The sequence below is a fragment of the Rhipicephalus microplus genome, chromosome 4 (genome assembly GCF_043290135.1).
Source record: "Rhipicephalus microplus isolate Deutch F79 chromosome 4, USDA_Rmic, whole genome shotgun sequence".
NCBI classification, from domain to species: Eukaryota; Metazoa; Arthropoda; class Arachnida; order Ixodida; family Ixodidae; genus Rhipicephalus; species Rhipicephalus microplus.
The window spans coordinates 115,767,600-115,783,656 of NC_134703.1; the positions used below are offsets into that span (position 1 = coordinate 115,767,600).

At 44.0% G+C, this 16,057-nt stretch overlaps 1 protein-coding gene across 5 annotated transcripts in view; it reads left to right on the forward strand.

Annotated features, from left to right (window-relative positions):
* LOC119172319 (uncharacterized) overlaps positions 1 to 16,057 on the forward strand; it is a 97,496-nt gene that overhangs the window by 80,423 nt on the left and 1,016 nt on the right. For all 5 annotated transcript variants that reach the window (XM_075893589.1, XM_075893586.1, XM_037423373.2 and 2 more), the window contains 4 exons: positions 279 to 387; positions 3,970 to 4,463; positions 7,731 to 7,894; positions 11,047 to 11,300. In XM_075893589.1, coding sequence (XP_075749704.1) covers positions 279 to 387; positions 3,970 to 4,463; positions 7,731 to 7,894; positions 11,047 to 11,283 — 1,004 coding nt within the window. In that variant the 3' untranslated portion in view covers positions 11,284 to 11,300. The remainder of the gene's footprint in view (positions 1 to 278; positions 388 to 3,969; positions 4,464 to 7,730; positions 7,895 to 11,046; positions 11,301 to 16,057) is intronic.

Below are 16,057 nucleotides of genomic sequence, written 5' to 3' on the forward strand. Positions count from 1 at the left end.
ATCGCTAAGCAAGTATGGAAACCGAAAAAACTAGCAAGATTTTGAGATTTCAAGTGCATGTCCTTCAAGTACGCAGCTGGTGTCACTGATGAGAGGGTGAAGGGGTTGTAACTGGACTCACTGTGCACTTGGGGTGGCACATAAAACAAATCTTTCATAGTTATGGTTGAAATTTGGAAGCACACTCATATATACGTTTGAAACTTCTATGTGGAGGCTGCAGTGTTCTTTTTACTGTATTTTTTAATCTGAATACTTGTTATTATATTATCTTGCAGAGGAGGGACGAAAAGAAGTCCAAGAGCTTGTAGAGTACATCGAGCAGGCCGACACTGCTTTCCACGGTGACGGGGAGAAATTTGGTGCCTGTTTGCTTGGTCTTTTAAAGTGAGTACTTGCATATGCCATTTCACGGATTAGGAAATACAGTTTAGTTAAGCAAAGGTGTTAATGCCCGTTCGGGAGGAGTAATTAAAAGCATAATCTTAGCTGTATCACAATGTCACGCACCTACGCTGTGTGGCCTTAATAAGTTGCTGCTGCAAAGAAAAAAGAAAAGGCTCGCAGATTGATATTGAACCTCGACTTGTTCCTTTTTGAACTCTATCTAGCAGACAAGCTGCCTAATTATGATGGAAGCTTTTAATGAAGCATGTTCATCCTTTCACATGTAACTTATGGGAGAAGTATGTGGTTTCTTTGAATGATTTTTCTTAAATTTTGTGTGACAGCAGCGGTTGTCGATTAAAGGGCAAGTGCTGAAATAGAGTTCTGTGTGGCTCCAAGTTGGTGCAGTTCGCTTTGAAATTATGCTGGCTATTCTTTGACTGAAACTTTTTCGAGGGTGCTCAGTAAGGTTTTCAAGATGCGTGTTGAGTTAGTAGATTCTTTGAAGAGCTTAGTCTGCTCGAAAGTATTTCAGAGCCCTAGAAACAGAGGTGCCTAGTGAAAAACATTTAGTTGCATGCTCCAGATTTAGTTGCATGCTTCCATGATGTCTGGGTCTCTGTGTATGCCTTTCACTTTCACTTTCACTTTTATTCCTTAAAGACCCCACCAGGGGGTATTACATAAGGGGTGGGTTACTATATATACAACAGGTTTAACACTTTATTATATGGTATAATGTGATGTGATCGCTTCAATGAAGACAGTAGGGCTTGAGTTAGCGATTTCTTGTGTAAGGTCGTTCCAGTCCTTGGCTGCTCGAGGAAAAAAAAAGAAGATGCAAAGGTGACTGTGCGAGCTTGAGAATGGGCAACGTTTAAGGGGTGACCAATGCGATAGGATATGTGTGATGGTGGCAAAATATACGGTGCTTGATTTCGCGCGGTGTGGTAGAATTTATGAAATGATAAACTAGCAATGTGGTGTCGATTAGAAAGTGTTTGTAAACCGGATTCCGATTTTAAGGATGTGACGCTGATATCGTACGAAAAGGCGGAATGAATGAAACAAATGGCATGATTCTGAAAAGCCTCAAGGGCGTTTGTGAGGAATATCTGGCGAGGATCCCAAATGGCTTATGCGTATTCTAGTTTGGGCCTTATTAGTGTTTTGTAAGCTAGTAACTTGACATGCTGTGAAGCGCTTTGTAAATGACGTCGTAAAAACCCAAATGTTTTGTTAGATGATGTAATAACGTTGTTCACATGCGCACACCAGTCGAGATTATTCGATATCGTCACACCTAAGTATTTATATTGGCATACGGTCTCTAGTTGCTGGTTTGCTATTTCATATTTGAATTTTAACGGGCTAGGACTGCGAGAAAACGACATTGTTTTGCATTTACCAGTATTTAAAATCATTAACCAGCGTTGACACAAAATCATTAACCAGCGTTGACACCAGTTCTTAATGTTGTGCAAGTCCTGTTGAAGAGCAGACTGGTCAGTAATGTTAATAACTGAACGATAAATCACGTAATCATTGGCAAACATGCGGATTTTGCTAGTAACATGCAATGGTAGGTCATCAATATATATTAGAAAGAGTAGGGGGCCTAATACCGAACCCTGCATTGTCTACTGTACTAACCAAAATTAGCCATGGGAGATGTTCGTGTCGATTGTAAAAACACACAGACCTTGTCAAAGGTGTGATGAGGGAATTCATCTGCAATGATGCTTTTTTGTTGACTTATTTGACAAGGAACAAACAAGGGTGAAGAATTGTCAATGGGTAGTATTCACTTTTTTCCCCTTTGATTTTGCAAGGAACTGAAATCACTGCTTTTTCCTGCAAACGTTGAGTGCGTTGTTGCAGTGGATTGTTCAACTCGGTAGTGCTGGTCATGTCAATTTAACGAGGCTGTATTGGTACCTTAAAACTTGTAAACTTGGGCATAAACATTGGAACTATGGACATCATGACATTTGATAGATGATTGGCAATAAAATATGCATATGCAGTCCTAATTAAGAATTAAGGCACACTAGTGGAGAGGGAAAGTCCTGGTATTTAAGCGCAGCTTTCTTGTGAGCATACCTAGCAAAGGTGAAAGACTGAATTTAAGTACGAGCACGAAGATAACACTTGGTGTATAGGGGACATTGTACCGTATTTATGGTTCTCACACTCGCATATTTCTTGCACCCCCAACATTGCCCTACAAATGTACGATTTTTTTTTTCTGCAAGTAATTGTGGCGACCCCTAAAATTGCAGCTGTAATGTCGTCTGCTCCTTCTAACCACTGATGATGATGATAGTGTATGACTGCCTGGCTTCATCTCTTAAGCATTATGCATACTATCAACGCACGGAACCTCAATCTAGTCCAAGCCAAGCCAAAGTGGCAAGTGTGCATTGTAGGCGTGTCAGCGTACATTGGGTTCATTCTGTGGTTACGCTATGGGGCGATACGAAAGCTACATGGCTGCTTTCAAGTTGAAAGTGATTTATGAAACGCTGTACAATGACAAGAGGGCCGCCAGTAGGTACCTTGGAATTGACGAGTATTGTGTTCATTATTGGCTACGGCAGCAAGGGCAGCTGAAAGTCACCAAGACGCGCTGAGCTTTCCATGTGCCTAAGACTGGGATGGATGGTAAAACTTAATTTCGTCAAAAGGTAACTACGGACGATTCTGTGTTAGATGGCCATCAACCCAAGGTTAACGTTGTACGCTTACCTTTTGCAGGCTCCCATTCACGAACTCTAATGCTACACCTGCAGGCTTTGCATACAGTATTCCACAACGGCAGATTTTGTGTCTCAAAGAAATTTTGCCTTGACTTTAACCTGTGGTTTCATTGTTAAGTTAAATCTTGACTAGTACTTCTCAATTCTTGTAGTTAGATGCTAGCATGAGAATCCCAGTTTGCATACCACTTGGTTTTTTTTAATTTATTGCTCTGTAAGATTCGTGAAAGTTTCCTCACGTAATTCTCGCACCCCCCAACTTTTCAGCGGTGTTCTGTCAAAAAACGTTCAGGGACTGTGCGAGTAAATATGGTATGTACGTAACCAAAACCTTTCAAATAACGAAACAGGGAAATTCACCCTTTTTCACCTCTTTCATTTGGCATGTGGCCTCAACAATCTATTCCGTCCTTCTGAGGCTGTGATAGCGTACTGGCTGTTGCTCTGCAAAATTTGAGGATGCAGGCTCAATTTCTGTCCCTGGCAGCTCCATCTTTATGTGGATGAAGCGCAAAAATAGCCATGCACAGTAGACCTTGTTAGAAGGAACCTGAAGGGACCAGGAAAATTCGTTCTGTTTGACAAGAGTTTCATTAGAGTTAGACATGAGTGCAGAATACAAGTACGAAGCCAACCATATTAGAGGCAGTTGCTCCATTTAAGAGATTTCTGTTTATCAAGAGTGCAGTGTCCTTAAGTGACAGAACACAAAGCGGTTAGAGTCAATAGAGATTCTTCGGCTATGGCGTATGTTATATTTATGTTGGGGTGTTGGATTGTGGAACTTCAGAGTTAAACATTCTCTTTCTTCTTTCTTTTTCAGCCTGGGCTGCCTGGACACCTGGTTCTTGACGCTGCTGTCTAGCCCGCAGATACTGCAGAAGCACTACCAGACGTCTGCTGCTTTTGTGCCACTTCTCTCGCATCCCAGCTTGTTCTTCCTGCGCGAAGAGCTTGCCTGCAGCTTGCGCTCCCTCTCCGAGCTTCCCTTTGGCTTCAGCCTGAGCTTCGCCCTGGGCGGCGAAGCGCAGAGTCTGAAGAATGCCAAGCCCGCTTCCCGCAAGTCTCCTGGCGGCCTCAAGAGCCCCCCCAGTGTCGACTCCCCGTGCACCCCTAGTGACGAGAACGGCACCTACGACGAGAGTGACGACCTTCGCACTGTCACCTGCCAGAGCTTGGTGGACTCGTCTTCGCTGGAAGAGACCCTGGACAACTCGTCGCGCGTCCTTGAACTACAGAAGAAGCTTAAAGGCGGCGCCGCAGTGGCCAGCAGTGGTCTGGGAGGGACCAAGGCCATCTACCCTGCAATGCAGAAGGGTGAGCATTGGTGTAGCATATGCATGTTGCTGCATTTTTTTTGTAGGAAAAAGTGAAATGGGGTGTTCCTTTGTGTTGGTTTGTTGCTAGGTGTCACTCTGTACTGTCGACAGGATAGAAAGCTGGGCTAGTTGGTAGTTCGTGTTTGTTCCTGCTGTGTGCCTTTTCCTTGTCTCTTGTGTGTGTTCCGGCAGGCCCAGTTCACCGAATGAATCTTTACTTTCAGCTAACTGCACCAACACGCACCTTCATGTGGGGAGGTGGCATTGAAAAAAAACTTTTTTTATTTGTTGACCTACAGCAATGAAATTTGGCATGCATACTCATAAGTGTCTCGAATAGGGAAATATGCAGGTTCATCATGATACCTTCAGTAGTTCTCAAGTTACATAATGCTACATGGTCCAATTAAATGGTCTGCTCGTGGAAAGCCTAGCGCTGTAACAAAACATGCCAGGAAGCTGCAAATGGTGTTAATCTTCACTCAAAGGAAAGCTACAGGGTATGGCACTCTCAGAATTCTTTATTAAGTTCTCTTTTTTTTTAAGGATCATCATGGCTGTCGACACACATTGTCAGAAACAGTGGCACGGACAAATCATCGTCTAGGGAAGAAACGGGGCTATAAAACAGAAATTGAAGATTGCTGTACCCACAAGCAGTGTTCAGAGATTCAGGGAAAAAAAAACAGAATCAAAATCGGTCCAGTTATTCCCGTGCTACTCGTTCCACGAGCAATGCACAATGTCCAAAACACACTTGTGAGAAAAAGCCTGTCGAAGTTTTCGACAGGCTTTTTTCGATGAACTTTTTTGTTTCTCGTTGGATAGTGATGAAAATTGGCACAGACACTAAGAATGACCTCACAGTGCTGCCATAAAAATTTTGAAGCCATACCACAAATACTTTACGAGAGACAAATTATTTCTTCATTGAACCATGTGGAGGGGGTGAGCATAATGTCAAAAAAATAGTATTGAGAAAGCTGTGTTTAAAGTTTCAACTTTTCTTTACGTCTCTAAGACACCTAAAAATTGTGATCTCAGGTTTATCTTGTGATATTTGACTTCTTTTTCATGATTTACTCCTTTTCATGATAGACAAAGAACAAGTATGGATTTCAGACCAAGTTCTTTGTATGAAGGAGTGGTGTGATAGGTATGACAGAAAAGATTGTAATTGAATAAAACCATATACTGAAGTTATTACACATATTTTTTGTGTTGAAGTTGTAATTACCGTACTTATATACTTGATTACAAATATTCACTGAACTTTTCTCTATTTGGAGAGAGGTTTATTGCATCAGAAAAATGGATCATACCATAATGGCCTATGCCTTCTTTCCAAATAACAATGTTATGGGCAGAAGACTGGTGGCACAGGAATTTTTAGCAGTATAATTAATGATGCAAAACGGGCATATAAAGATTCGTGCCCCTAATTAATACATGCTCTTTTGCCGCTCTAGCAGTGAAAAGCATCATCATACAGCCGGTCGCGGAAACTCTAGTCTACAGCAATTCATTAACCTGGAAACATTCATAGACATTCATGGCGATATCAAGCACGGCTCCAAGCACGTCTGCATTGCATCACAAAAGTTTGTTGACAGCACTCAATATGACCGTGGAGTGCGTGGCCGCGTGGACAGTGCAGCCGGCGCGTAATGCACTTGCCGGCGGCGTTCGGTGACGATGTGCGAAATGTTTCACTACGCTGACAAGAAATCTGCGCGCACTGTGCTTGGCATCGCATTTTCGAATGACGACGCCCGAAACTGCTAGTCGCTGTTCCGAGCAATCCTTGGCAGTGAAGTGGGGGGGGGGGGGCTGACGAGCTTGACTGTGTTGTCCGCTACTGATGCGTAAAATGCCTGTACGTGATTCAGAGGAGCTAGCGAATGATGTGCTACATTCCTTGCAAAGAAGCACGTCGCCAAGAGTGCGCTTGTGCGTCGTTCCTGCCCGCAGTCTCGCTGTCACCGGAGTTAGGACTAAAGCCGACTCCGATGACGCGTCGCACTTGTAGACCGCGCGCCCGCTCGTAGTAATCTGATCGTGCATCCGGTGCGGCCACTTGTAGTAATCAGATCGTGCCACCGCTTACAGCTTCGTTGCTTGCGAAAAAGCACGCCGCCATGAATGCGCTAGTGCATCGTTCCTGCCCGCAGTCTCGCTGTCGGCGGAGTTAGGGCTAAAGACGACTCCGATGACGCGCGGCGCTCGTAGACCGCGCGCCGGCTTGTAGTAACCTGATCGCGCATCTGCTTACTGCTCGTAACCAAAGTGTAATTATATCTTAAATGATTATCAAGCTGTGAACACGTCACGAAGCAGCGATTTTTGAGAGCCTTGTCCTCGCGACACACAAGTAGCAGACGGATCTCCCGGAGCGAGCATCGGGCCAATGGCGAGGCGAGCTGAGGCAACATGGCGGCCATGGCCAATCAAGGGCCTCAAAACGAACTTCAAACATTTGCTTTTTGTGCGCTTGTTGTTAAAGGGAGGAGCCAGCTGAGGCGGGAAACTTAAACACGGAGAAATGCTCTTTCCGATGAGCCCAAGAAGCCGGCTCCCGGCCCAAGCATCGCGAAGCTATAATTTTTTGAAAATCCCTGTTTTCTTGCCATTTCCAGAAAAGGTTTTGCTACCTAGGTGGGTGAAACGAATTTTCCGAAGCACTTCTGCGCGGTTTTTATTGTAGATATTTTGGAACCAGATAGAAAAAGGGTTCCAGAAATTTAAAACCTGAGTTTCAAAAAATCGATTTTTTTTGCCATTTTTCGCGATCCTAAAGCCGCATCCCCCCTTAGGTAGTCTGCGGTGTGGGCTGCACAATATGTGTTTCATAGAGTTGATTAAATCAGGGCAAGTGGTGGTGAAGTAGTATGGTTACCTTGCTCAGTTTTGGGCCCGAAATTATTGTTGTCGTAGAGTTTATATTTTTGTCACAAATGCAACACACGCTGAAAGCAATAGACAGGGATAGGACAGACTTCATTTGGAAAGTATGAGAAGTTACTTGAACTTACGATCAGATAATACATTATAAGGTCAGTTAGCTAAAATTGCTAAAATGAAGCTAGCAGTATTGATGGTTAAGATATGCGACACTTTTATGGCTGCTTACATTAATACACCAAAGTTATGGGATACAGGAAGAGCAACACATCATGTCACGTTTTTCCACCGTCATAACCGTCTCTGTGGCGAAAATGTAGATGTAGCCAACAGCTTTTTTTTTTCAATCACTTTCCTGACACAGTGCAAGGAAGTGCAGAGGAGATGCAACGTTTCCGCCAGCTGCGTAATCACTGGGAGCAGATGTCCCATGCGTCACCTAGTTCGGCGGAGGCAGCCAGTACCGTCACAGCTGCATCTTCTGCAAAACCCACTTCTCCAACAAAGCTCCCGTCACCTACAAAGACGGCAAGTCTTTTTCATGTACCTGTCGTGCTAACTGATATGTCTCGTGGTGTGTACAGAGGTGATGAAAAGAAAAGCTAACAGTGTGGTGCATTGGTGGTCCGGTAATCACAATTGTTTTGATCGTGTTCTTACCTTGGTGGCATTAACAAGGTGTCGGAGCTGTTTTTGAATGTATCCTGGATGACTCTACAGTCGAACTTCACTACAACGAGTGCCGCTTCAACGAAATTTCGGCTACAACGAAAAATTCACGATTCCCCATCAGCAGTCCATAGGAGTCGATGCAAAACTATTGTCGCCACTACGAACACTTTTTCTTCGATCGTCCCACTTCAACCAAATTTTACAATGCAATTTCAGGCTCAGATATTTATTTCTATGCAGTAAACCCAATCTTTAACATTTCGATGCATTTTCAGAGCCTGAAATTGCATCAACAAAGTATAAAACACACATTGGCACCACCAGAAACCGCTGCTATACCGCCGCTGTTCAGCAAGCATGGGCGTCGCCATTGCTAGATAGTAATGGCAATGAGACTGCCCCAACTATCCTGCTTTCACCACTGTCTTGCTTTTGAGCCGCAGACGATCCGAAGATGAAGCTCAGTCGCTCAGTCGCTCAGTTCATGGTTTCCTTCACGCAGCTGCTGGGGGCAACCGCGGAACAATGCTTTTTCCGATTCCGATGCTTATCATTACGTTCCCGCTTGGCCAGTGTGGTAACTAATCAGAGCGGCTGTTCGTCTGCGTTATCAACGAAATCGGCTAGCCACGAGTGGTGGATGATAAGAATGGCATAGAATAATGCAAAAGGCGCCGCTCCACGATACCCTGCTTCCATCTCGGCGTTGTGGGATACTTTTGACGGCGGAGAGCAGCTGGTGTTAACGTGTCAATGCAACTGTTTGGTTCATTCACGAAGGCGGCTTTAGGTGTTGTTTTAGTGTGCTTTTCACCATGGCCTCGCTATGCATGGGTGAGAATCACGTCGTGACGCTGCTGGGAAAGAATAGGAAGCAGCGGACATTTTTTGAATTTTGAGAATAAATGTTCCTTTTTATTGTTAGCTCAGATCAGCTATATTTTTTTATTTCACTACAATGAAATTTTCGCTTCAACGAAATTTTTTTCGCGCCCCGTAAGTTTCGTTGTAGCGGGGTTCGACTCTAGAGTTTTTTTAGTACCAGCGAGGTCGCAACCACATGAAGAGAAATGAGGACAGAGGAGCATGTAGATGCTGCTCTGTTTGCATTTCTTTTACTGCGATAGTCCTCTACTTCTTAGGACCAGCAACACACAACTAGCCCACCATTATGTAGTATTACATAAGAAGTCTCACTTAAGTTAGACCACTGTAAGCATTTCAAGCGGGCTTGTGCGAAAAGTAAATTTTAGGTTCAACGCTAAAAAAGATTTGGTCGAACAATTTCGAATCGAATTCAAGTAGTATATATCACATGTTATAAAAAAATGAGCATATTTGTCGTGGCCAAACTAACCTGCGCAATAAATATATTTTTTTGAAACAAGGCGTGTGCAAGTCATTTTTTAGGGTTCAAAGGAAGTGGGAGCAACTTTGAGTAGTAGCAGGATTGTACTTTTGGTAGAGTGCTAGTGATAACCTGCAAAATACGTTACGCTTAACAATTTGCTATATTTAGAGCGTACAAGCTGGTAATAAGTTCATTTTAACCTTGAAGTGAAGCTTTGCAGCAGTGCAGGTTTCCCCTGGATAGGTGTGCTCATGGTACAGCACCTCTCTACTGCAGTGAAATTACCTTTAGAGGGGTTACATGCAAACTGATATACATCAATTCGTTCATTACGAATACTTCAAAATTTCTGATAATTTAAATAGGAATCCAAGTGAGTTCAAGTACTGTAATGATTGTCAGAATATCCAAAGTATTGGAATATTAGCATAAGCTTAGTTTCAAGTGTTAATTATTCCACCAACTAAACTCTTCAAACTTCAAAAACTTTGAAAACACCTCAATAGCCTTAACCCTAGTCATACTACGTGTTCTAGAAAGGAGGACAGTTGAGGCTTCATAGTCTTTGTATGCATTGAGTTTGGCAAGCATTGAATTTTGCAGCTTCCATGCCTGCTTCCTGATCCTAAGTGTACAGCCGCCATCCATTTGGACGTTGGAAGCTTAAACGTGCTCATTTATTTAGGTGCCTCTGGGGCATTGCCGCTGGTCTTAGTCTAACATAGTAGCGTCCGATATGTCATACCCTACATAATGCAGTCCAATTTTTTTTCGCTTCAGCAGCCTGATCAGGTGGGACATCAAATGCCATGACAAGTCGACTGAGTGCTATCATTTACATTTTCTTAGGCTTCCAGCACCAGAAAGAGCGCTGTGTATGTCAAAAGTCGCGATAAAACGGTGGCTTTCTGCAGGTTGCAGTTGCCGATCTCTAAGGCTGTGCTCTGTTTTGCTATGCATAGGTTGTTGTGTTCTGAGTCTAGCTAGTTCAGTCTGGCATTGATTAGATTTATATGGTGGCCAAGTTGTAGGCCAAGCTAGACCACTCAGCTTGAAATGTTGCCCGGCGTGCTGGGCCTGATGTACTGTGCAGTTTCATCTCTTTGCGAAGTAATAAGAAATTGCTATCAGGCATCCCATGCTGTTTGTGTCTTCCAAACCAACAAAAAGCGTCATCATTACCAGGCTCACAATGGTGAAGAAAGCAGTTATTATTCATCACATGCAAAGTACATGTCTCGCCCTGTGCAAAGTAGGATAACAAGAAGGTAGTCTGTAAGATTCTTGAGCCATTGAAAGTAAGCGGTGACCTTGACGACTGGCTGCCCACATCACAGCAATTGACTAGGCTTAGCGCACAGCCTAACACTTTTGTCTGTATGTACCAATGTCAATTACTGGCTGATATGCAGGCTCAGCTGGTCGTGCAAAAGCATGTGTGTATGCAGTTGTGGATTGAGAAGTTTTTAACAGTGAAACTCTTAAATCAAGAAAAATGGCTGTCGTTTAGGAAAAACCCCTGGAGAAAAATTTCCTGGCAATCATGCAGAGCTGCTTATGACATGGCTGTAGCCTTGAAAGACAATAAATAAAAACATGCTAGCTATTGTTGCAATGTTTTTGCCTTAGTAATGGCAGTGTTCGTGTTTGCAATCAGATCCGCAAGCCCGCTGTGACGAGTAGTGCATCTGCGACCAAAAAGAGCAGTGTGCCGTCTGCCGACAACCGGCGCCTCGCACCCCGCGGTGCCACCGCTGGCTCCCGAACCCCGAGCCCTAATATCTCAGCCGGCAGTGGGCGACCGCAGCAGCAGCGCCGGTCTCTGATACCAGTGCACCGGGGATGGAAGAAGCCGGCAGCCCGAGCGACCCCTACCACTGATGGAGCCAAATAAACAACGGAGCAGCCACTGTAAGCGATTCCCCCTGGGCATGTCTGTATCTGCGGAATGATTTTGGGTTGAGTGAATTAAGTGCTGCAGAGATGAAGCATGCACAGTTAGCTCTCCTTACTTATCGTTGTACATTACAGTAAGATCTCATTACAACGAATGTTGACACATCCATGGCTGATAAGTAGTACGTCCCATTTAAAAGAAGTACATCTGGCAGGCACCATGTAATGTACTGCTAAATCGGAAAGTGTTGGAATTATACACCACTAAATACGATTTAAGTATTTCAAGACATGTCTCTTGAGATGTATACCTTCTGAGTAGCAGCGGTCTTGTGACTAACAGCCACTGATTGTCATTAGTTCTTGCGACTAAGATTGAATACAGTAGACTCTCACGAGCAGAAATCTCTTAAATGACTTTGCTGCTTAAATGGAACAGCTGCCTCTTATACAATTGGTTCCATACTTGAATTTGGCACTCCTGTTCATATCTCCGTAAACAGAGCAGAGCTCCCGTTTAACCGAACACATTTCCCTTTCAGATTCCGTTTAATGAGACAGTGCTGTAGAATGTGCACTGTAGTGAAGTTCTCCGTGTAAATAAAATCAAATCAAAATGAGGTTATTAATAAGCAATTACTAAAATGCATACAATATATTCGGACCAATAGCCTATGTGGCTAGTATGTAACTGGTCCTATAAAGAAGTGCATAAAGGTTAGCAATGCACATTATGGGTCATGAAATGATTGGTTTTATGCATATGCAAGCTTTAGTGATGTACGAATCACAAGACCAGAAAAAGCATTCAAAAGCATGGTAAAAGTTATGCTTAGTATTTATTTCTAGAGGCACAGTATTCCAGACACCAGAGATTTCTAACAATCGTTCGCCATAAACATTCTTACTGGGAGGAAGATATAAATTTAATTGACTTGTTTGGCTGTTGTTTGCACGTGAGAAGTTGATTATGGTGTTCAGTAGTGGAAATTCTTTGTGTAGTATTTTGTGAACCAGGTTCTTTATCTTAAAATTTCTTTGCACCGTAAATGATAGTGTAGTGCCATCATCACCATCATCATTTCTCAATCACCGCGCCGCGCCTCTCGCGCAGCTGATGCTAGCTCGAGCTGCGCGAGGATTAGAACGAGCTCACGCACCTGGCGCGTCGGACGTGGACAGCCACCGCGGCTCCGCTTCAGGCGTGGAATAAAGTGGCGAGATCAGCACGGCCCCGTCTGCCGCCTTCGACGCCGTCTCACGTCTCTCTTCTCTCACCGCTACAATAGAACACAAATTTCATTTAATTTTAATGCCACTCACATAATGAAGGGGGGAGGATGTAAGCATGTTTTTGTAACTGCAGTATAGGCATTAAATAAGTTTGGTATGTTAGGCTAAGCTTCATAACAATAACAGAGAGGTGTACGAAACAGAGAAAATTATATGCAACTGAGCAGGGAGTGAGCGAAATGTTGCCGGGAATAGACCAGCGTGTAGCAGCTACTATAGAAACCGGAATATAGGTTAGGTCAGACCCTTAAACTTTGAGTCTCCGAAAAAGGAATTTTTAAAAATGGCAAAGTATTGCAGCGAATATGCAGCACAATATGCTGCATTGTGGTGACATTTCTTTTTGTTTGGACACTAATCTTATTTAGTTAAATGCCAAAAGGTCAAAAAAGGCTGTCACTCAGACTCGTTGGAAATTGAGTCCGAAGACGTCTGTTTTTCACTAGTGACGTCCCAGAGTGCATCGCCCTCTGTTCCATCCAATGCGTTACTGATGCAGCATTTGCGAAAAGATGGAAGTATGCCGACTCAGCACAAAGCCCTTCTTCTTCTTAAATCGGCACACCCACGATGGCGATCCCTTGAATTGCACTTTTGTGAGCCCAACATAGTGCGCTATTTCGAGAACTTTCACGCGGATCCACTTTGCTGTTACGGGTAGAGACCTTGCACGCAGCTTCCGTACGAATTCGGCGAGTAGCATTTCCAGTGGACTGCAGTCCGTCCGCGAAACGATGTTTTTTTTTTTTTGTTTTTGCTGCAGGATATGGTGCGCTGTGTTTGGCCCTTCTAGTATCGAAAGCTTTTCTCCGATGCACCGAATTCCCATTGTGCCACCAGGTTGCCGTGCGCTTCCGCATATATTTGATAGCATTTTTGTTAAAACATGTGACAAACTGCCGTCGACTACCACTAATTTTTGAAGGAAACAGAAAAAATAAAACAGACCAACAGCAGGTAACTGAGGCAAAATGGCTTTGCTAGAACACTGTAGCCCTTGCCTAGCCTTGCCCAATGGTGCCGCTGCTGATGTTCACGATGGGAATGGAGGCTTTGAACTTCAGCTACCCATTGGTGCGAGACTTCTACATTTATTTCTGCCAATGACTGGTATTTAAAAAGAGGGACGACTTTTCGTTGTCTTTTTTTTAAAATTCGACCTATATTTCAGTTCTTACTTACTGTAGTTTTCTACGTACAGCATTCATCTGGTCTCTCCTATGCAAGGGATGGTCAGTGTTACAAGCTGCCACTCTAGCGTCGCCAGCGCGAAGTCGGGGACGGGAATGACAGCAGGTTAGTTCGTTCCGTACGCAAGCAGAGACAGTGAAGAGATCAGAGACGTGAGAAAACAAAACAAACTTACTCTATTGATATTGCAGCACACGGGATCTAGCACAACACTTCAATACAACTAACAAAATACATCAACACTTGATACAACTAAAAAATATATATAAAAAACAATAAATCAGCTTACGAGAGGGAACTATTACAAACTACACAAACTAACAACAATAGAACGACGGAGGAGAAAGTCGAAGATATAAACACGTGAAGGCATACGTGTGATGACCGGCAGTGTTGCTTCCCCGACGATCGGATGCGAAAAGTCGAAGAGAGTTCTGGCACGACTGCGATGTCGGCGGTGTTGCAACGCTGGTGGCTCCGGGAGGCTAGTGCTTGCAGGTGACTTCGGGCAGGTTGAGCTAACTCGAGGCGAAGTCCCGATGTCTACGTTGCAGACGTTAATATCGCGTCACAACTAGACGAACGGCTAAGTTTAGGTGGCCAGCCGATACAGAGCCACACTAAAAGCTTCTAGAAGAGATACTTGTTGATCTGTTTCTACACCATGTTGGTCAGCGACTAGTCTGCCTAGCAGGGCAAAATCCTGCGCTTAAATCCCCCTCGTGTCTCCTCGGTCTCTTCCTTGGGGACGAGAGACCTCTACATGGGTCCAATCATGCGTGTTTAATTGATGAAAACTCCGCCCCTTTTTAATTGGGAGAGGGCCCTCAACTAGGGAGAGTGACAGTCTGTTGGGATGTTGTCGTACGGCTTAGCCACCAGAGGTTTTCCCACGCTTTTCCCCGTGGGAAATGGTCAGACTGTTTGGCTCTCAGCCGGTGCGTCCCGTAGTCTAATCCTTGTTCGGGGTACATCGCGGCCTTCCACGACCTTGCAGACGCCGCCGCAGTTACAAAAGGATAAATCGTCGGTGGCGACGTTCCAAGAAGAGCACCCAATTCTGCACTTCGCGGCTCTCTTTTATGCGCCCGCCGTTCCCACGGTCAGTGGGGAAGTACGGCACCCGTTAATTGCCGTGACGTGGGGTCGCCAAAAATGGCCGTCCGTGACAGTCAGAAACAACTCTAATGTACAATATGTCCACGCTATTCAAAGTTTGGTTGGCCAGAAAAATATTAAAGCTGCTGGGTTGTTCAATATTTTCCTGCTTGAGTGAAATTCTATGATGTATTAAGTTTTCTCAGTATTTGTGGCTAACCTGTTTTCTGTGAACTGCTTGTTATTGCCATTTCTTATAATATAACCTTTTGCAGTGACAAAAGTGAGTCACCCGAGTGAAGCAATGCTGTGTCTTAAAGTATTTCACTTTTGCTGGCTTCATGTCTGTAGAGCACTATTTCTTCACTTACCTTAATATAACGAAGTGTGTTTATTCGTGGTTCAAATATTATAATTGTTTCGCTGCTGCCGCGGAGAAAGACCTAGGCGATGAAGCGAGACTTTTGCTGCCACAAGTAGGTAAATGTTCAGGTCTAGTGCAGGTTTTTTGATGTATTACTCAATTAGTGTGCTGCACAATAGAAAGGGGCGGGCAGAAACGAGCAGCGCCGTTTTACCGACAGCAGCCGCTGTCTACCACTTCTGACGAGTGCCCCAGATATCAAAAGCAATGACCTCGCAACACCAGCGTCAGTAGGGCACATGTGTTGGTATTGCGTTGTGGGGCTGAATGTTCTTACGCTCCTGGAATTAGTGAAAAAAAGGGAACGCGTGCGGGCATTGCGACTCATGAAAATCGCTCTGTACAACATAGATTCCAATTCTGAATCGCTTCTGCCTAGCGTTGATGTTCTTAGGCTCCTGGAGTTGGTGAAAATTTGTTGCTTTTTGTTGTTGTCATGTGGTGAGTGACAAGCATGACTAGCCCTAGAGGCTGTAGTGCTACATGCAACACCTTCTGTCCCATTTTTCAAGTGATGGGAATTGTTCAGGAAACAGTTGTCATCGACAAGGCTAAGATGTTGCTAGCAAGATTTGCAGTTTTTGTTCTGGTAGCCTAGTCTCTTAATCTAAATCAACTGAACAGTTTTCTTCATTGTTCCTTGAAAACGAGGCTACACCGAACCTCCCACGTGTTTGTTAGCTTCTTATATTAACGCTTATTGCTTACGAAATGAATGTGCTGGGTTTTGGAGCCATGAAAACTGCCATGAAAGTTCAACCTATAC